Source organism: Psammomys obesus, unplaced genomic scaffold, assembly GCF_907164565.1.
Source record: "Psammomys obesus unplaced genomic scaffold, mPsaObe1.curated_primary_1811, whole genome shotgun sequence".
Classification (NCBI taxonomy): domain Eukaryota; kingdom Metazoa; phylum Chordata; class Mammalia; order Rodentia; family Muridae; genus Psammomys; species Psammomys obesus.
Genome location: NW_026593286.1, coordinates 30965641 through 30986093, shown reverse-complemented (window position 1 = coordinate 30986093; position 20453 = coordinate 30965641). Strand labels below are relative to the sequence as shown.

The window sequence follows — 20453 nt, the reverse complement described above, 5'->3', positions numbered from 1 at the left end:
AGCCTGAGCTGGCCTTCATGGCCCAGTGTCTCTTTTGCTATGTTTGAGTTTGTTGGTGCTGCTTCTGGTGTCTGAAATGGGCTTTTATGTAGCCCAGGCTGGACCGGAGCTTGCTGAATAGCTGAGGTTGGGTGGCGCTGAACTGCTTCTCCTGCCTCCACCTCCCAAGTGCTGGCTCTAGGCACACAGCACCACTCCTGGCTGTCACAGATGGTTTCCAGAGCTCCCTACATGATTCTGATGTGCGACCAGATACAACAACGGGCACATATTTAAGGAAAAATCTTCTGTTTATAAAGCTTTTCAAAGAGATACATTTGTTTTATTATCCACAAAGTAAAGCATCTTTCAATTCAAATGACAACATAATTATTACATGATGCACAACCCTGGGCAGATTCAGAAAACACACATCAGATACTGCAGTGTGCTCAGTAAAATGTCAAAAATATGAAATGAAGGCATTTTCCCTTCTACCCTAGTCTCTAAATTTACACTTAAACGTGATGTATATTATTTTATGATGCTGAAGTTAGGGCTTTTCTACGTTGGCACTTTTTTGATAATGATCATGAATATAGCAAATCTGTGAGAACAGGAAACAAAAACATTCACCTGCCTTTTTTTAGCCCATTATCTCCTGTATCACTAAAGGGATAGTAATATGGAAAGTAATGTTAAGTATAAAGATATAATTTAAACATTTTTCATAATCTCCAGAAGCATTTCAGTATTATATAACAAAAGCTCAATTATAAATACACATACACATATCTTATAAAAATACACTTAAAAACAAGAGTAGGGAAATGCAGGTGGTTACTGAGGCTCTCTCTTGGGGTCTTGGAGGCCTTCACTGTGGTGAAGGGGTCGGCACTATGAAGGTGCTTGGATTCTCTTTTCAGAGTATTCGTCCACATCAGAAAAGAACATTAGCTCTGGAGAACAAAACGAACATATCATGCTTAAAACACTTTTCCAGCTCCTCAGAACAGTTTTTCAGCTTAGTCAGAGTCTGCTGAAATCCTGATTTATGTATAGTACTCAAGCACAAGGATGAATTATTCAGGGAGTTTTTAATCTAAAAGCGAAGCTAACAGCGAGTGTGCATGTTTTGTAATTTTAAAAGGTCAAGTTTTAAATTTATTATAAACCTCTTAAGATAAACTACACAAAATAAAAACAACATAACACATCTTACCAAGAAAATTAAGTCACTTAGGGTCAATAAAGAGCTAAGAGGCTTAGTTCTGTAGGGATCAGGTAATTTACAGTGAAGGAGAGAAGCGGGGGTTTCAGAACAGACACTAGGTGTCTCCTTACAGCACTTCTGCTAGCCTATCCTACTTCATCCCCTAAAGACCCAACGCGCTACGTGTTGTCCTCATTTTGTTTTCACTTTTAAAATTACCATCCTTAAGAGACGGCAGGTTTCTGGAATTCTTGCTATTCACCATACACGCTGCCACTGAGACTGAACCCTGCACAAGGCAGCCGGAAACAGTGTCAGTCCCAGCAACAACACACAGTGCCGTCAGGAGGAACTGTAATCACTACACTATTATTCTGCACAGCAATAGAATTTATTATTAAAATGTGAAGAAATATACAAAAAATTAAATCTTGAAAATACAGAAAACAAAATCCTCTGGTTATTAGATTAAAAAATTCTTTGAATGTTCAAAAACTGTACTTCATGAAAAAAAAAAAACCAGCAAAGTGCATAAAGGGCAACCTGTTTGTGTATGACTAGGTGTGTAGTATGCACATGTACCCATGAGTGCGTGCACACACGTGTACACATGCCAGAGGCTGACATCAGCTGTTGCCCTCTCTCCTTCACCACGTTGTTTTTGAGCCGGAGTCTCTCTCTGAGCCGGGACCTCATCAGTCCGGCTGGCCGGCTGCCATGAGCTGAGGGACCACCTGCCTCTGCCTCCCTGTGCTGCAATACAGGTGCACAGCCCTGTGCCTGGCTTTTCCCCGGGTACTGGAGATCTAAAGGCAGAGCCTCGAGTCTGCATAACAAGTCTGTGGACAACTGACCAGCTACCCAGGCCCAAAGCCCAATATACAGCAAACTGGAGGGAGCGGCAGGATGTTTAGTGGAACAACATGAGAATCACAATGCGCAAAGGTACATTCCTGAGTGAAATATTTCACTCCTGAGTGAAAATTCCTGAGTGAAATGACGAAATTACATTTTGGTTTGCTATAATATAGTAACGTGCATACGGAAAACACAACGGGGACAAACGGGCTGTATATTTATGTACAAGCTCATATATGCATATTTACATCTATAATGTAACAAAAAATTATAGACGAAAGGTCACGAATTTGGAAGGAGGGAATTGAGAGGAGTTAGAGGGGAAGAGAGCGGTGAAGCTGACAGAACTACAGTGCTCATGTGTGAATGGACGGAAATGTGGGAGCCCTGTCAAGGGAGGACAGTCTATGCTAAAATTCCAAGCATTCCTAGAGCACTTGCTGATGAGCTAGCTGCGTGCTAATGGGAGTTTTCTTCTTTTGGTGTTCTGGAAAGAGCCTTGGGTCCAGAGATTAGAGACTTCGAGGGGCACATTGAAGGTGAAACAAGAAAGCGCCGTTAGGCAAGGAGACAGGGTCTGTGCCAACGAGATGAGAGTCACTGACTCCCGTGTGTGACAGGCCACGCTGATGGAGCAGGGCATCATCATGTGAAGACCACTGAGCACGATGACAGCAGAGCCTTAGCAACCTGAGCATCCCTAGAAGGCACAGCTTCGGGAAGGATAAGGACCCTCGTTCAGTGTTGCCAGGCTTCAACTGTCCAGGCCCCTGTTTCTTCTGACACTCTGAGACATTGTTATTCTCACTGTCCTTCTGATAATTTGATTTTAAATGTGTTTGTTATGAAACTATTACTGGAAGACTAATCATGAGAGAGACTGCGGGATACTTGTATTGTTTTTTAGCTTGATACCTTCACTGAGATCCACGCCTGGCCTGTAAGACAGAAAAAGCCAGGATAATCCAACCAGAAGGGCCACCACCAAGTTCACTATGATCCACGGCATGAGAGTCTCTTCCTCAATTTCTGCTGCCCTAGACAGAGAAGCGCTCGTTAGAAAGGCCTTCATTTTTGCTCCCATGTCCAAACGTAACTATTTTATAAACTTTTCAAAAGTAGTCCTCTCCTAGAGGGAGAGCACTATTTCATACCAAGTAGGAAATAAGGTGTGATCCTCCTAAAACAAGCAAACAGCACAGAAGAAACCCGACACGTGCCTGCAGGGCTGGAAGCCGTGTGCACTCTGAAGAGACCTCTCTACGCCAGTGTAATGACAGTCAGGTGTTCCCCTCAAGAGTCCCAGCAAGTTCTTTTACAACATCACAGTAATATTCTTCAACTGATAATCATCCTTCTCTCTTAGCCTACCTCTATTCCCTCTCAAAAGAAACTGTCATTCACTTAAACTGGACTTTCAGCCATCTGGTCAACCCAGCAGCTCATCTGCAAATGCTGGTTCTCCCTTACTCTCTTCCCAGCACTACTAACTCCTTTCTTAGGCTCTGTTCTCTACCACAGTGTGGTATTTGGCTCTCTGCCTGGGGTAAAGACATAGAGCACACCTCCAATCCATTACACAATGACTTGAAGAGTTAAAAAAACCTTTTTTTGAAAAGAAAATAGTCCATTTAAAAATCCAGGTATAGTGAATACACTGTAATTAATATAAAAAATAAAAATGTAATTAAAACATTCAAAAGCAAATAAATAAATGAAAACCCAGGTATAAGCTAGGTGTGGTGACTCATGCTTATAATCACAGCACTGAGGAGGCACAGACAGTACGATCAGGAGTTCAAAGCCAGCCTCAGCTACATAAGGAGCTTGGGCTACCTGAACCCCCATACCAGGAAAACAACAGGAAGTCTCTAAGAAGGTCACTCTCCATTAGCCAACAGAAAAGATCTTCTCTTCTCATGGTTTATTATAAACAGAAATGTGGCCTCTTCTAATCTATGGATGAAAATGTGGAAAGGTATCATTAGCCCTCCCCCGCTGCTGCTGTTACCATAACTGCTAATGTTACTATGAATTCTTACCAGCGGCTCCCATTAACGGAAGGTGTGTAAAGGTGGATTCTGTCACTTGTCATTTGCTGACTCAGAGATAGCACTAGAGCAGTAAAGTACACTGAGGGGAAAAAAAGTAAAATTACTAATTATTTTAACTCCTGTTTATATTGAACTGACAGGCTCTTACAGGTCAAAATAAAGCACACCTTGCTGAATGATTATACAGAATTACTTCTGTATATTAGCCATGTCTGCCTAATGCCAAGTGAAAGCCACAAAAGCTAAATAAGTAATAAAGGCCAAAAAATTCAACTTTACTTGTTATTTTTGGTGCAGGTCATTAAACCCAGGGCTTCACATAGAAATTCAACTTCCGAAAGTCATTTAAATGATCCTCTAATGAGAACCACTTATAAATCAGGCCTGGCGATGCATCCTTGCAAATCCCAGTTCTTAAGGGAGAGCAAAGAGGATGAGGAGTTCAAGGCTATTCCCAACCACACAGAAAGTTCAAGGCCAGCCTGAGCTATGTAAGAGATCCTGCCTCAAAACAAAAACAAAAATGTAGCTCTATCAAAATCACTCCTACCATGTTTTAAGTTACAAATTCATTGATGGGTTTTTTTTTTAATTTATTTTTTTTTTCATTGATGGTTTATATGAAGAAATAATACAAAACTTCTGTAAAATCTTTTTCTTGATTCAAAATGACAGAATCGCTCCTCAGTTATAGCAGTTATCTAGGTAACTATTACTTACGGAAAGAGGCTAAAGCTGTTGGCTCCAGGGCTAAGAAGTTCCGGATTGCTACTGATGTCTTAGCAAGGTCAATCCTAGGATGAGACGTGAACGGCGTCACCGTGCAGCTCGAAGGTAACCAGCCTTACTCCCCTTGCTGGTTTCCCTCCTCTAGCCTCCCACCGCCAGGGCCACCGTCCCTTCCGTCTCTAAGGAGCTAAAGTTTAAACTTAAACACGAGAGTGTCTACCTTAAAGGCCGCGGAAGATATCTAACACAAAGACTACTTGGTATCAAAACACATGAAGAAACAATTTAATCCTGATCTGCAAAAATCATTAGCTTCCTCCTCCTCCTGTCAGACTCTTAGACTGCAGTGCTGGTTAGTGTTTGTCAATGCGACCTAGTCGTCTGGGAGCTGAGGAACCTCCACTGAGAAAATGACTCCAGAGGACTGGCCTGTAGGCTAGCTCCACGGGAGCACCTTCCTGTTTAAGAATGGATGTGGAGGGGCCCAGCTCACCGTGGGTAATCTGTCCCTGGGGCAGGTGGCGCTGGGTTGTGTTTTTAAAAAAGGGGGCTGAGCAAGGCCATGGGCAGTAAACCAGTAAGGGCGGTCTTCCACGGCCCCTGCTTCAGGTCATGACTCCAGGCTCCTGCCCTGTTGAGCTCCTGCTGTGGGTTCCCCTGAAGAGGGGCTAGGACATGTGTGGTAAACGAAGCCGTTTCCTCCCCACGCTGTTTTGGTCAGTGCTTTATCGCAGACACAGAGAAGCAAACTGCGACAACAATACATAGGCAGGATTCTGTGCACGTGTCTGATTTTATTTAGCTTGTGTGGTCAGGTGGGTACACGGATGCACACACGCGCGCGCGCACACACACACACACACACACACGCACACGCACCTCAAGCTAGGGTGCACATGTGCAGGGAGAGGACAACTATCAGGAGCTGGCTGTCTCCTCCCACCTTGTGGGTCCTGGGTAGCGAACTCAGGGCATCAGGCTCGCCAGCAGCATCTTTACCCACCATCTTTAAGCCATCTCTCCAGCCTACTGACTTCTTTTTATTTTTTAAATGGGTTGACTTGTGTTCCCCAGGATAAGTGCTGAAGGTCTAACCATAGCACTTACAAGGTGACTTCATTTGGAAACAGGATCTCTGCACACACAGCGAAGTTAAGACAAGGCCGTGCTAACCCAAAGGCTGGTTTTAAAATGACAGCGTTCCCACGCTGCAGTCCTGTCTTGAAGAGTCATGGTTAGTAACACGTTTTGCTCGCCGGTTTCTTCCTGCAGGAAGGCAGAGGGCCCACACAGCCTTACCTGTCAAATGCTGAGACTGTGCTCAGAGCCAACAGCAGGTAGAGCAGGCTCTGGCACGGATACGCCAAGGGCTTGTAGTGCTGCACAAGGCTGGAGAGGTTCGACAGCTGCTCTCCCGCGAGAACGTAGATGACAACGACATTCCACACAGCACAGCCAGCCAGGAAGCCATGAGAAAACAGACCAACCATCCTGCAAAGAGAAGGGCTGAAGTTCCTCTCAGTCGCTCAATGAAAAGCTAAGGTATTTTAAAATCTCTTCAAATATAACAAACGTTAACCTATTATGACGAGAACATGTGGAATGTCTACAAAAATAAATCTATACGCCATGCTAAATCCTCAATTTTGTCTAAAGTATGGAATAGCCGAGACTTTTTTTTTTCTTTTGTCTTAAGTAATGAAATCTGGTTAACATTTGCTTAATAAGCATCAACAGAAGGCTCCACCTGAAAGCTCGATGTACCGAAAGTGCCACATCTCGGGTGGTCCAGGACGGCTTCGTGTCCATCGACACATCTATGTTTTCTGTGGTCTTTATCAACTCTGAACGGTCTGCTGCCTGAAATCTCCCTGGGAGTGCAGAACAGAGAGCACGTTACTCATGACTGGCAAGAAGAACCCACTGTGCAGGTAAGCGCTCGGCCAGCCTAACAGTGCGAGCCTGTGCCACCAGCACTGGAGTCCCGGCCGCCTGGCTCCGTGGCGCTCTGTTGTAAGAGCAGGCCAGGGCTGAAGACACTCAGCAGGGCTCAGCAGGCAAGAGTGATCGTCCAGGGGCATCACTGGACGATCTGTTCAGGTCCCATCTGCAAACCCAGGTCCAGAGGATCTGGCCCCTCTGGCCTCCACAGGCACTTGCACACACACCCACATACCCACACACAGATTCAGACGCAAACATATATAATTAATTGAAATAAACTCTTAACAGGATAAAAAGGAGCCTGAGAGGTGGCTGCTGAGGTAAAGATGCTGCCTCGGGTCAAGCCAGCTGACCTAAGTGTGGCCACTAGATCCACACAGAGGCAGAGGGGCAGAACCACATCCACAGAGTTTGTCCTGACCTCACAGGCTTCCTGCACAAGCACCCATGCTTAAAAAATTAAAAGGAGGGCTGAAACTAAGGTTGACATTTGATAATTTTTGTAATCTAAAAATTAGCCTTGACTGTAACTTTTTTCCTTTTCTTTCACCTTTGGCTGCTCAGACATATCATTTCTTCATCTTTAAAAAATATAATGTGAATTAGCTTTCTTCTCAACCCAAAGCCAATGTCAAAATAACGATTTTACGAATCAAGTATATTTAATACGTTAACTGTATTTAATAAAATACAACAATAAACTTCCAACTCAGAATTAGATGTCAAAGCCTCTAGCATGACCTGGAAGTACTGTAGAGACTTGGGGAACATTAACACTGGAACGCTGGGGCCTGGAGGAATGGCTCGGAGGTTGAGAGCACTTGCCGCGCTTACAGAGGCCATGGGTTCAGTCCCCGGCACCTACACAGTGGTGTGCAGCCGCTGAGCCTCCAGCTCTAAGGGCTACATGCCCTCTTCTGACCTTTGCAGGCATGAGACACACGTGCAGTACACTTCAGCAAAACACTTGCACACATAAAATAAAAAATAGGTTTTTAAGAAGAAATCATTTCTTAAAAATGTAATATGTTTACACTATCGAGGCAAGCTATTATTTGAAACTTTCTTTAGGACTCTTGGGAAAGATGTCGGGGTGTGGGGCACAGCTTTCTGAACCGGCAGGAGGGAAGTGGGGTACTTCATAAGGTTCTGAGGTGCGGGAGTGGAGTGGGGGTGTCACACCTGCACTATGGCTAGGGGGTTCTTCTTTAGGAGCTGCAACCCAGAAACAGATCAAGAAGCAGACAAGACTCCATCCCCATTACCCTCACAGAACCCACTGCTCAGATATTTTGAGAGATGAAAGAATAATTTTCTCAAAAAAAAAATTTTTTTTTATTGGATAGTTAACAGAACCATGCACGCCTTTATCAGTTACTCAAATGAAGGAAACAGAATAAAAATGACTAGGTCACACCGCTCTAAAAAAGAGGGGATGAGGGATGGCCCAGTTAGCAAAATGCTTGCCTTGCGAGCACAAAGGCCAGACTTTGATCCCGAGAGCCTACCTAAAATTGCTGGGCAGGCGGCCATGCCTGGAATGAACCCCAGCATTCTGAGGCACAGTTGCTGGGGCCTAATGACCAGCTGGCCTCGCTTGGTGAGCTCCAGCCCAGTGAGAGATCCTGTCTCGAAGGAGCGAGATGCTGTTACTTCAGGTTAACACCTAAGCTGGGTAAGGGGAAACTGAAATAAGAATATAATATATGGAAAAAATATATTTTCAATCAATAAAATCCAGTGGGGAAAAATAGTGTAGTGATTAGTTTGGGGTGTCAATTTTCATTACTAATTTTTATTATTTCCTTCATTCAGGTCATCAGAACTATAATCACCAGATTAAAGAGATCCATGTATAGTATTTAGCGCAACTGAAATCCAAAACAAGAAACTACTCACGGCTTTTTTCCACGAATATTTTGCCAACAGGCTGGCTAATGCCAGTGGGCGCCGTGAACCTAGACTGCTGTTCCAGGGCGCTTTGCTCCTCTGTCACTATGTCTTCATCTTCTACTCCCAGCTCATTCACATACTGCAGTTCCGCTGGCTGGGTTCTCCTGAAATCAGGGGCAATCTTTAAGAAAATAGGTAATGCTTGAATTTTTAAAGACCCACGTAAGAAATTCCCACTGAATATAATGGAAAGAGTCCTGAACTTGGAGTGAAAACAAAAAATGCTGTTTACTCAAATAGATTTGTTAGTAACTGCCCACATCTCTGTGGAACTCGGTTTTCTCATCTAGGAAACAGTCACTGACTGGGCTAGATTTCTCCTGACATAAAATCATAAAATTACAAATGTACCTGCTTATTGTTTGCAGACGCAAAGTATACACATTAATGTTATATAACTTCCAGCATATTTTTAAAGTATACCATTGTATTTTATATGAATTTAATCTTCTATGTTAAAACACAGTGGTTATGCTTATTGTAAAATGCCTCAATTTAACTTCCATTAACATGAAAAAATGAGTCATAGTAGCTTATCTTTAATTATTAATCTTTACCTCACATTTTGCAACTTCTATGAAAATACTGTCTTGTGCTTTTTTAGAGATGAGTCCTTATGCTATTTCTACACACTATTCTTTGGGTTTTTTTTAGTGTTATTCTTTTCAAATTCCTCATCACATCAGCTCATTTCTGTAACGTAACTTGTCCTGACACACACAGACATAGCGTTTGCTAAGCCCCAGCGAGGAGCTACTCTTTGGGATCTCTATATGAAACACCAGCCCTGGCTCCAAGGAGGGGCTCGAACAGTGAATAAACTATTACTTTGCCTTTCTTCGAGGTTTCGGAAGGACCGCCTCCTCACGAGGCTCCACATCGATGCCATTTTCATTCCGCAGTAAGGATGGACCAGGTGGCTTTTCAGTGAAAGAAGTCTCCGGCTCTGAAAATAAGATGTGTCCCACGACCACACGGCAGAAAGAAAAACAATACACAGCTTTTGTATTATACAGGATAACCTTAAGATTTTAATTTGGTCGATTATTTTCTACTAAGGGCAGTGTAGCTGGTGGAGACAGGGTTTCACTATGTAGCCTTAGCTGCCCTGTAACTTGCTATGTAGACCAGGTTAACCTTAAACTCAGAGAACTCTCTGCTAAAGATGTATGCCAACATGCCTAGCTAGGATTTTTTTTTTTAATTTTTTCCATATTGGGTGACTTGAAAACTTGAAATTATATATTTAAAGTATAGAAGAGTAAAAATTTTTAACTGAAAAACTTGGCCAGTGTGGCAGTGCCTTCTTTTAATCCTAGCACTCAGAGGCAGAGATAGGCAGATCTTTGTGAATCTGAGGCCAGCCTGGACTACATAGTAAAACTCCAGGCTGGCCAGGGCCACGCAGTGAGACCCTGCCCCAACAAAATGAAACCAAACAAAACACTAATCTCCAGATTTGGGGTAGCTCCAGGTTTGGCACCTCTCGGGCAGGTTGCACACCACTCAGAAGTCTCTGTACTCACGGTTACAGGTTATTACCGTGAAAGAACAAAAGCAAAATCAGCAAAAGGAAAAAGTGGACAGAGCAGACCCAGGTGACTCGGGTCCAGCGCCCGACAGTCCTCCATCAGCAGAGCCGAACCGGATGCCTGTTATTCCAGCACCAAGTTATGGCAACTCGAGAGACTTGTGCGGGAAGCTCATTAGAAAGCCCCAGGGTTTACCTGACAGCTAGTCACACACTTACACTTACCGAACTCCCGGAGTCCCAGGAGGGAGGCGGGTGTTCATAAACTACAGCACGTGGACAAAGGCGCAGTGAGCCGCCCCTACCGGTTAGTACAGCCTGGTGTGACTCTGGGAACTGTTTATCATCCAGGTCTCCCAAACAGGCCAAAACACAGCAAGCAGGTTTTCTCAGAGCACACGGACCCTGGCAGCCATCAAGTTCAAACAGGTCAACAACACAGCCATCTAACCACTAGCCATGCTTCCCGTCTGATAATACCAGCTCCCCAAGACAGGCTCAACACCTCAAATTCCACTTTGGTGAAATACAGCCTGACTAGAGAGCCAATATAGATAGAACAGTACACAGTGGTCATTCTGGGTAAACCACAAGAACCGGAGCTGTAAAACCTTCAGAAGTTGTGGCTACGGATGGAGCTCAGCTGCCAGAGTGCTTGCTAGCATGCACAAGGCCCTGGGTTCAGTCCCCAGCACTGCAAAGGGCAGGTGTGGGCGCTGTAATCCAGCAGCCGGGAGGTGGTGGGGAAGGAGGGCTGGAAGTTCAGCTACCCATCAGAGGTTAGTCTGGGTTACACAAGACCCTGTCTCAGAAGAAAATAAAATTAAAACAAACAAACAAGAAAACAAAACTAAAACCTGGGCTAAATGCGAAGGGCTGAGTGCATTTCAGAATGGCGGTGACAGGTTGCCCACAGCCCAAACTTCCTTTGGTCTGATTCTCCTTGGTGCCTTGTTTTTTGATTTGGACTTTTTGCTGGTTAGGTTTTTCTCTTCTTTTGTGTTTTGTCTTTTTGAGACAGGGTCTCACTTCTTAGCCCACAGTGACCTGGAATTCATGGTCCTTCTGCATCAGCCTCGAAAGTGTTGAGAAGACAGGCATGTGCCGTCACATAGGCAAGTCATAAATCTGAGAACCTGAAAACTTTATTTGTAAATAGAGTATTTGTGGACATAAAGAAGTTAAGACAGGGTCATGCTGGGTGAGGATGGACCCTAAATCCAATGACTGCTGTCTTACATGAAGAGAATTGGGGAAACAGACAAAATGAGAAGAATGGGAGATGGCAGGGAGATGGGAGATGGTATTATGCATCCACAGTCACCGCCGGGAGTTCAAGGGGCAGGGAAGGCATCCCCTAGAGCGTCTGGAGGAAGCCTGGGCTTGTGGACTCCTTGATTTTGAACTTCTATCCTTTAGAACCATGAAGAAATAAATGATGGTTGTTTGACGTCTCCCAGGTTATGGTAATGCGTTACAGCAAGCACAGGAAGTTACTAAAGTGTGTTCTTATAAAAGCGACATCCTTCCAGTGCATACCGATTCATAAGCTTTGTTGCTGGGTCAACGATGCTGGGTAGACGGCTTCCCAGGACACTAGCTCACCTGACCTATCCTCCCAACCAGTACTCGCTTCACACTTGTTTACATACATTGTGACTGTGCAGCCAGGATCACAGCGTTCGGGTTGTTACCCATTTCTACCTTGGAGTGCATCAAGCATCACAGCTGCTTCTCGCCTTAGACATCTGGACAGGCCGAGGCGATGTATGCTCCTATCCTGGTATGGGTGTGCCCGTTCCCATTAGCATGGGATTTTTTTTTTTTACTGTAGTCTTTTTCAAGACAAGCTCTTGCTTTGTCACTCAGGCCTGGAACTCATTATGTAGATGTCCTAACCCTTGCAAAGCTCCTCCCTCCTGCAGCCTGTAAGTGCTGGGATTACAAGTATGTACTTGCTCAACTAAACACAACAGTTTCAAATTTAAAAATCAAATAGCATTGCCAACTTGATAGGAGCGCGCGTGCACACACACACATTTTTGTTTACACTGAGAGCACTGCCTGAGTGACAGATAAGCAGTAAATAGTGACTGTTGCTTTATTAGATCATTGTTAGTACAGAATTCATCTTATTTCTATTAACCTGAAATGGCCATTGATTTAGTAAATTCTTAGTGCACCGAGATCGGAGCTTTCTGTCTTAGGCCTGATTTTTGATTTTTTATTTTTATTTCTTCTCTCATATCCTACATATACATCACCAAAGAGACCTGAAAAGGGGTCTGCGTCATTGGCATTGAAGCGATGGGTATTTTAAGGAAGAAAGCAAGAACCCATCTACAGAAATAAGGTCCGAAATCCCATCCTCTGCCCCCATCTTGGTTTCCCCACATACCGGGAGGTGGTCTTATCTTCTTCTGTCTCCTTTGAACAGGAGCTTCTGGGTAGGCTTTGGGTTCCACAGCGGGAGGCTCACTGCTCTCAGACCACCTGTTAGCAGCAGGCTCAGCAAGGCCTTCCGAAGAAGACGTAGCTGCGGGAAGACAGCAGATGAAGGTGTCAACCCGAGCAGAGTTAGAAAGATGGGACAAAGAGACCCACGATGCTCTCTGCATATCAACACCTTCTCTTTCCTGAACCGTACCTCGATAATGACATTGTGCCTCCTCACCTCTAACTTCGGGCTTTATGGTGGAAAAGAAATAAACACGGGAAGAGAAAAGCTGAGGAAGAGGGGAGAGGAGGAGAAACTGCTTCGGAGCATTCCGAGCTTTCAAAGGTTCAAACAAATTAAACTGATGCAGACAGCACTCTTGTCCCTGCCCGAAGGCCTGTATCAGCCTCCACAGCTCATTCCTTCACTAGTAAGTTAGCCTGTGATGAAGTCATCATGAATTAATAACTTGGGTCATTCAGGAGTCTCAACTTTTCCCCTAATGAAACCTTTTAACCAAATTTCAACATCTTTAGAAAATTTGAATCATTCTTGACTACCTTCTTCTGCCTACAAAAACTAAAAATATGCTAAAAAAAAAAAAAAAAAAGGGGGAGACTATTCTTAGCCTCACTAGTATTTAGGGAAGGTCAACTCTGGGCTTGAGATGTGGGGGCAGAGGTCATTTGCATAGCATGGGGAGAGCGGGGCTGGGTTCTCCTATGGCTGAGAAATGCAAATTGAAAATAAACTACTGAATTAATGGCTGACATTGTTCTGTTTCATGAGGGATTTAGAGAAGGTGATGCTCCAATGCTTTATGATAGCAGAAAATGACAGAAACGTCCTTGCAGGCAAGTTAGCAGAGCCCATATAGTCAACAGCACAAATCCTCCCACTGCTGGCCACCCTTGGTACACTTGCCCCAACACCCACTACCGTACGCAGAACTACAACAGTCTCTGGCTGAAATCTTTAAGTAGAATAATTACAGTAATATAAAGATTAACTAACATTATAATACTACAAAGTCACCGCTTCAGGATGCCTAGAAAGCTCTATAAAAAGCCAGTACTTATAGAATGGTTCCTTTTATACAAGAAAACAAAACAAAAAAGCCATAATAAAGAGTGAAGTTAAGATACCAACTAAGGGTGACGCTTGAGGTTTCAGGCCCACTAGGAAAATGGTGAAAACCAAAAACTGCCTGCTGGGGGCGATGAATTCTACGTGTGCTGAGTCTGAGTTACTACCAGACCCTGCAGGACTACCAGTTAGGCAGCTCTGGGAAAAGGGCTTCATGGGCCTGCTTGTTATTAAAGCTTGAATGGGCGATGCGGCCCTGCCTTCAGGGTCTTGCTCTAACACAGAATGGGAGAGTTAAAAATCCCTTAACTTTCTAAATCTAGTATTGTGCTCAAGGATCTAGAACCAAGTGGAGCTTCAAACTACCTACGTTATCTAGGGACCAGACCCAGGAAACCTGACAACATTGTGACCGCGAAGCGTAGGTGGCACAGTGCTTTATTCTGTGAACATAGCTAACTGGTCTCCAGGCTACCCATAGCCTTGACCCCTGCCCCAACATATTAGTGATCTGGCGGCCCAGCACCTTCGCTCTCTGTACTTTGTGATGCTGACCATCCTTAAGGTCCCAGGAAAACCCATGACCTCCCCTAACACAGACCGCCTTACCTAGTGTGCTTTTTGTTCTGGATTTCTTTTTCTTAGGATGACTAAGTGGAATATCATCTATAAAACAGAAAGAACAACAAAGGCAGAGAATCAGCCGGAACAGACTTCTGTTGAGGAAGACTCTTCCCTCCCTTCTCTGGAGCCAACCAATGTTTACATATGAGGGGAGGAAAGGTAAGAAACTGACAGGGCCAACTGACACTGTGGTGCCAGCAGCATCCTGCTGCTCAGTGCTGTTTACAACTGTGACTTAGAAAGTGGCCTCAAGAAATGTCTACCTTGGAGGCTGCAAAGATGGCTCAGTGGTTAAGAACACTGCCTTTTCCCAAAGAACTCAGGTTCAATTCCCAGCACCCACATGGCAGCTCACAACTGTCCGTACCTTCAGTTCCAAGGGACCTCACACCAATGCACATAAAATAAAATTAAATAAATTATTTAAAAAAAAAAAAGATAGTAAGGGTTCTGGAGAGACTGTCAATGGTTAAGTGCACTGACTGTTCTTCCAGACGGCCTAAGTTAATTCCATTCCGGGCATCCAGATGGTGGCTCGCAACCATCTGTAATTCCAGCTCAAGGAGATCTGATGCCCTCTTCTGGCCTCCAGGAACACAAGTGGCACACAGACATGGATGAAGGCAAAATACTCATACATATGAAATAATACAGTATTAAAAAAATAAAAGAAATAAAGAAATGTCCATCTAGCCAGGCGTGGTGGCACAGGCCTTTAATCCCAGCACTTGGGAGGCAGAGGCAGGTGGATATCTGTGAGTTTGAGGCCACCCTGGTCTACAAAGCAAGTCCAGGAGAAACAGGGCTACCCAGAGAAACCCTGTCTCAAAGTGGTCCCATACAGTCTCTAGCCCCTGGACTGAGGTACAGTCTAGATTGGTTCTGGCCAGGCGGCTGAACAGACAGACGGTTTGTGTGTCTGTCTGTAGCACTGAAGGTACCTGATCTTGTTGACATCAGGACCTAAGCAGGGTGTAGCCCTGTCAGTACTTGAATGGGAGAAGGGACAGGTGTCACATATGTGCCAGCTGCATGTCAAAGCAGGAAGCTTTGTCTTAGAATGTCAGAACCATGGGACAAAAGCAGACTCGGTCTCACAACATCATTAACAAAAGCAGCTGCTCTGGACTGCTGCCCAGCGAACTTTGCAATTAACCTAGTTGGGTTTTGTTTTTTTTTTTTTTTTTTTAAGATTTATTTATTATTTATACAATATTCTGCCTGCATGTGTGCCTGTAGGGCAGAAGAGGGCACCAGATCTCACTATAGATGGTTGTGAGCCACCATGTGGTTGCTAGGAATTGAACTCAGGACCTCTAGGAGAAGAAGCCAGCGCTCTTATCCTCTGAGCCATCTCTCCAGCCCCTGGTTTTTTAGTTCAAAGAAAAAACCTAACATTTATATTTGTGTGTGTGTGTGTGTGTGTGTGTGTGTGTGTGTGTGCGCGCGCCCATGTATGCGTACACACACATATGCTCCTACATGCATAGAAATGTGCACACCACAGCTTATATGCAGATGTCAGAGGACAAGTTGCAGGAGTCAGCTCTTTCCTCTTCCGTGTGGGTTCTGAGACTCAAGCTCGGGTTTTCGGCTTAGCAGCAGGTGCCTTCAACACTAAGCCATCCTGGTGGTCCGACCTTGTGTTATTTCTAACAGACTTGCAAGATATTGAGTGAATAAAAATTTTGGAGTTGTTAGCTGCCTACCCTGACTAAAGGAGAAAATGTACAGTCTATCACAGAGCTATGAGCAAGCCAAGGGGTACACTTTGGGACTGCAAAGAGCATCTGTTACTGTAGATCAGACATCACTTTAAAATAGCAGTCACAGGACACTGTGGTAACAAGCAGGCACTGTAATTTTATAGCATCACATCCAGTTCTCAGTAGAACTAAGGAAGCAAATCAAATAATAATAACAATGAGGCCAGGTTTGACTGCTGCCCATGCTGACCTTCTCCTGGGCTCAAGCGGCTCTCCTCCCTCAGCCCATAAGTGGGGACTATAGGTGTCTGCCACTGTCCCCAGGTTCCACATTTCCTCCTAGGCAGTCTAGGCAGGCCTCAAGCTCAGTCCCCCTGTCTCTGCCTTCCCAACGGAAGTACACACCACTACCCTTATTTTCATGCTTTTTTTAGAACACCAAATACTACATTCAGGATCCTTTACATCAGGGTAAACTCACTCACCTTGAATAGCACTTCACATGAGCCCAATCAAATGTAATCAGCAGGACAGAAAGAAAGAAGTTTAATTAGACATCTACTTTATTGTTTGATTGAATATTGACTTACGTTGTTACAACCTGAAAAATAAAACTAGCTCTCACATCCCTGTCTGCTGGTTTATAAACTAACTTATTATCTGTAAGTAGTATGTTGTTTAATAGCACTGCTAAATAATATCTGGAAGGCACAAATATATATTCCCTACTGTCTGTTAATTAAAGGGACTAAGCAGATTAAGAACTCATCTTTGTCTGGTGGTAATCAGCTTAGGCTCTGACGGAACTATCCTCACAAGCACCAGGGGCTCGGGAGAAGTCTGGTAAACAGGACACTAGCACATTCAGAACAGATTCGTTATTCTAGCATGCTGGACTAAGGCTTTTCTAGCTAATTACTTATAACAATTACTCTCATGACTCAAATTTAATTTTTGCCTCTAAATTTTTAGGAAGACTTTTCCTAAAAATTCCAGGAAGGTTCCCCCCCCCGCCCCCGAAGCATTACATTTTTTGAACCATACTATTCAATTTTTCCACTTTTTTTACATTTTTAAACTTCAATAATGAAACGGCTGTAAATTATTTTTACCTTGGCACAGGCGGAAGGGCTCGTGGAGGAAGCTATGGGGGAGGGAGAAACAAAAAATCTCATAAATAAAAGCTTGGTGCATCTTACCTTCATTTACCTCAAGTACCACAAAGCTGCTCTTTTAAAGCTCATTGTTCGGGTGTGACAAAATTAAATGGATCAGTAATTATCGTCAAATCTTTTGAAAATTGTTTATCAGTGACACCTGGGAGGTGGTGATGTAAACTGAGTTTACTCCTGAGTTTAGATCTGTTCTTTCATTTCTACATCCCATGTAAACTTCTTTTCTTTTTACATTTCAGCCCACCAATCTGGCCTATTAAAAGCATTCAGAATAGGATCAAAATAGAGCTCACCTCCCTTTACAGAACTTCCATTAGTGGCTGAGTATTGGAAGATAATGTTACATATGCATAAAAAACTAGGCCATACCATATATGTGCATAGATACTTTATCATATCTATATACAAGGAATGAAAGCTGCAACTTAGGGAAAGTCTCTCTGAGGTCATTCGAGCCAAAATCACAGGCAACGAGGAGCAAATGCTAAGGTTTTCAAGAAAGACTGGGTACCAGGGGCTCCAGGTAAAAAAAAAAAAAAAAAAGCAACAACATCAGTCACAGTGGTTGTCTGGAATCCCAGCACTAAGGGAGACAGAGGCAGGCTCATCTCTGTGAGTTCAAGGCCAGCCTGGTCTTAAAAAAAAAAAAAAAAAAAGGCAAGAAGGCTGGAGCACAGTTACAAAGGACAGCAAGGCTGAAGCCAGATTAATTAGGGCCTTGCAGGGCAAGGGAAGGAATGTGGGTTTTGTTTTACTAAGTATAAAGCCAGCTAAGGTTTTATGCCACAAAGTAGCATGCTGTTTTAAAAATTTACCTTAACTAGAAATAGAAAACATATTTTAAGGGCTGGAGAGATGGCTCAGCAGAAGAGCTTTGTCTGCTCTTCCAGAGGTCCTGAGTTCAATTCCCAGCAACCACATGGTGGCTCACAACCATCTATAAGGGGGTCTGATGCCCACTTCTGGCATGCAGGCACGCATGCAGATAGAGCGCTCATATGTAAAATAAATAAAAAAGGAGGAGAAAGGAAGGATGGAAGGAAGGGAGGGAGGGAGGGAGGGAGAAAACATTTTAGAGCAGAAGTTTTGGGGCTGGGGTATAACTGACACTGCTCTACCTGAGTAAGAAGTCCTGCTTGCAAGTTCTGGGAGCATTAGTTAAGAAGCTTTCTGAAATCTCTCATATTAGAATGAAGAGATGGCCCAGCCATTAACAGCACTTGTTGCTCTTGCAGAGGACCTCGGTTTAGTTCCCAGCACCCACAAGCAGCTCACAGCCGTAATTCCAGTTCCTGGAAAACCGGCAGCCTCTTCTGGCTTCTGCGGCCACCAGGCACATAAGTGGTGCACACAGACGCAGGCAAAACACTCATAAAACAAATCTTGAAAAGAACTGAATGCTAACATCGGTGTCTAGAAGTTAATTCAGTGTCTGAAGTGCCTCATGCTGCTTACACAAGACCCTGATTCCAAAGGCTTACGTTTTAGACACTCGTTTGCCCCATTTCGCAATCCGTTGTTGTATTCATTCAAACAGATTCGCGAAAAAGCTACAGAGTCAGGACCCTGAAGGATATCCCAATGCTCTCCAGCAGTCAAAATGACAACTAGAAAACAAGATGCAAGCGGATTCAAAAGTCCCGCAAAAAAAAAAAAAAAAAAAAAAAAAAAAACAAAAAAAAAAAAAAACCTGACCCACCTCGCCCATCTAGAAACCGCAACTCTAAGCCCCTCGAAGCCAGGACGGCTCAACAGAAGGCGAAAGCCACAGCAGCTCAATGGTACCTGAGGCTCGCCGACCACCTGCTTCTTCCCCATCGTCTCCGGCGGCCGAGGCAGAGCTCAGGGCTCTGCACCCGCCCCGCCCGCCCCGGCGCAGGCGCAGAGCGTCATCGCACCGCCCCTCCCGGGCTGCCGGGCCCGCAGCGCCGCCACCCCTCGCGCGGGAGGTTCTGGGGCGACCCATCCGAGAGCCTTCAAACTAAGCCTAAAGGGAAAGCCTCGGCGTCGGGAGGAGGGGGTTCACCCACAGCTTCCGGGGAGATCATCTCGGCTTGCGCGAGGATGGGCACGGCCCCACCAGATCCGGATCCAAACTCCCCGCCGGAAACAGCCTCCTTTCGCTGGCAGCCCGGAGCCGGCGGGAGGCGTTGCCTTAGCAACGCAGACTAAGGCGGGGGATCTTGGGTAGGACTGGACGCCTGGTCGGGGTACTGTCCCCCCGCACCCCCCACTCCCGGCTCGGCGGTGCTCACTGCAAGCTAGGGCGCCCTACACTTCGAGCCGTGCGCCCCTCATCGCTCACCCCACGGCCCTCCTCCAGGGAGCCCCGAGTCGACCCTCGTGGTGCTTTTTCCGCAGGGCTAGCCTGAGGCCTCCCGGGACCTACGGGAGGAGGGAGGCGCGGCTTTGGGGAGCCTGGTGAGGCCCCCCAACCCCCAGGCGTGCTTCCCGCCTGCCAGGGCGCTGCCTGGAGGGCGAGCCCTACAGCTCATCCCAGATTCCCGGCCACCCTGCTGGCCTGGGAGTGTAATTTATGTGTGCAGTTCTGATAGTTTCTTCAATGGGAACAGTTGGAAAAGCAGGTTCTCAAAAAGCAAGTGTGGACATAAAGAAGATGAACAGACAACACCCTCATTTTGGAGTTTGCACATATACAGGCCCCCAGGACTAGTCCATTGTTGCTGATTTGGAAATAAGTGTCATAGGTTTCCTTTTTAGATGTGTGCGTTAACCATTCTTGCTGAGTTGGTCAACTAGGCACTTTTGTAAAAATAAACAGAAATAAGACAATATTTCACAAGGTAAAATACGGTTTCTGTCATTAGCTATTGTCTGATTTATTTAGAAGAGGTTTGTAAAAGCTAAATCTTACAAAGCACATGAAATCTGTAATTCTCACATGAATAATCTCGCATTCAGAGACTTAACATTATTCACACTGCTACCATGAGTTCATATAGAGAAACCGTGGGAAAATTGCCTGAGTGCCAAATAAATAGCTCCATACAATCTATTTATAGCCATACAATAAGCTGCATCACTTGATAGTTGCAGTTCTAATGGATCAAATACTGTTGTTTGTTGTTTTTATTTGTTTGTTTGTTTTTTGAGACAGGGTTTCTCTGTGTAACAGCCCAGCTGTTCTGGACTCAGAACAAGAC

The 20453-nt window shown here is 44.7% G+C and overlaps 1 protein-coding gene across 3 annotated transcripts; it reads right to left on the bottom strand.

Annotated features, from left to right (window-relative positions):
• Positions 1–271: 271 nt before the first annotated feature.
• Positions 272–19151, bottom strand: Tmem237 (transmembrane protein 237). 3 transcript variants are annotated; one of them, XM_055616975.1, is made up of 13 exons: positions 19075–19148; positions 17227–17258; positions 16600–16610; positions 14394–14450; positions 12660–12797; positions 9559–9676; positions 8677–8834; positions 6581–6704; positions 6133–6324; positions 4825–4898; positions 4093–4183; positions 2966–3087; positions 272–938 (listed from the first exon to the last, which is right to left on the bottom strand). In XM_055616975.1, exons 1-13 carry the CDS (start codon positions 19105–19107, stop codon positions 877–879), a joined length of 1212 nt encoding a protein of 403 aa, XP_055472950.1. In that variant the 5' UTR covers positions 19108–19148; the 3' UTR covers positions 272–876. The 3 variants fall into 3 exon arrangements, with proteins under 3 accessions (XP_055472950.1, XP_055472948.1, XP_055472949.1); XM_055616973.1 differs by lacking the exon at positions 16600–16610 and having other exon boundaries at positions 18989–19149; XM_055616974.1 differs by lacking the exons at positions 272–938; positions 2966–3087; positions 16600–16610 and adding an exon at positions 3120–4006 and having other exon boundaries at positions 18989–19151.
• Positions 19152–20453: the final 1302 nt, after the last annotated feature.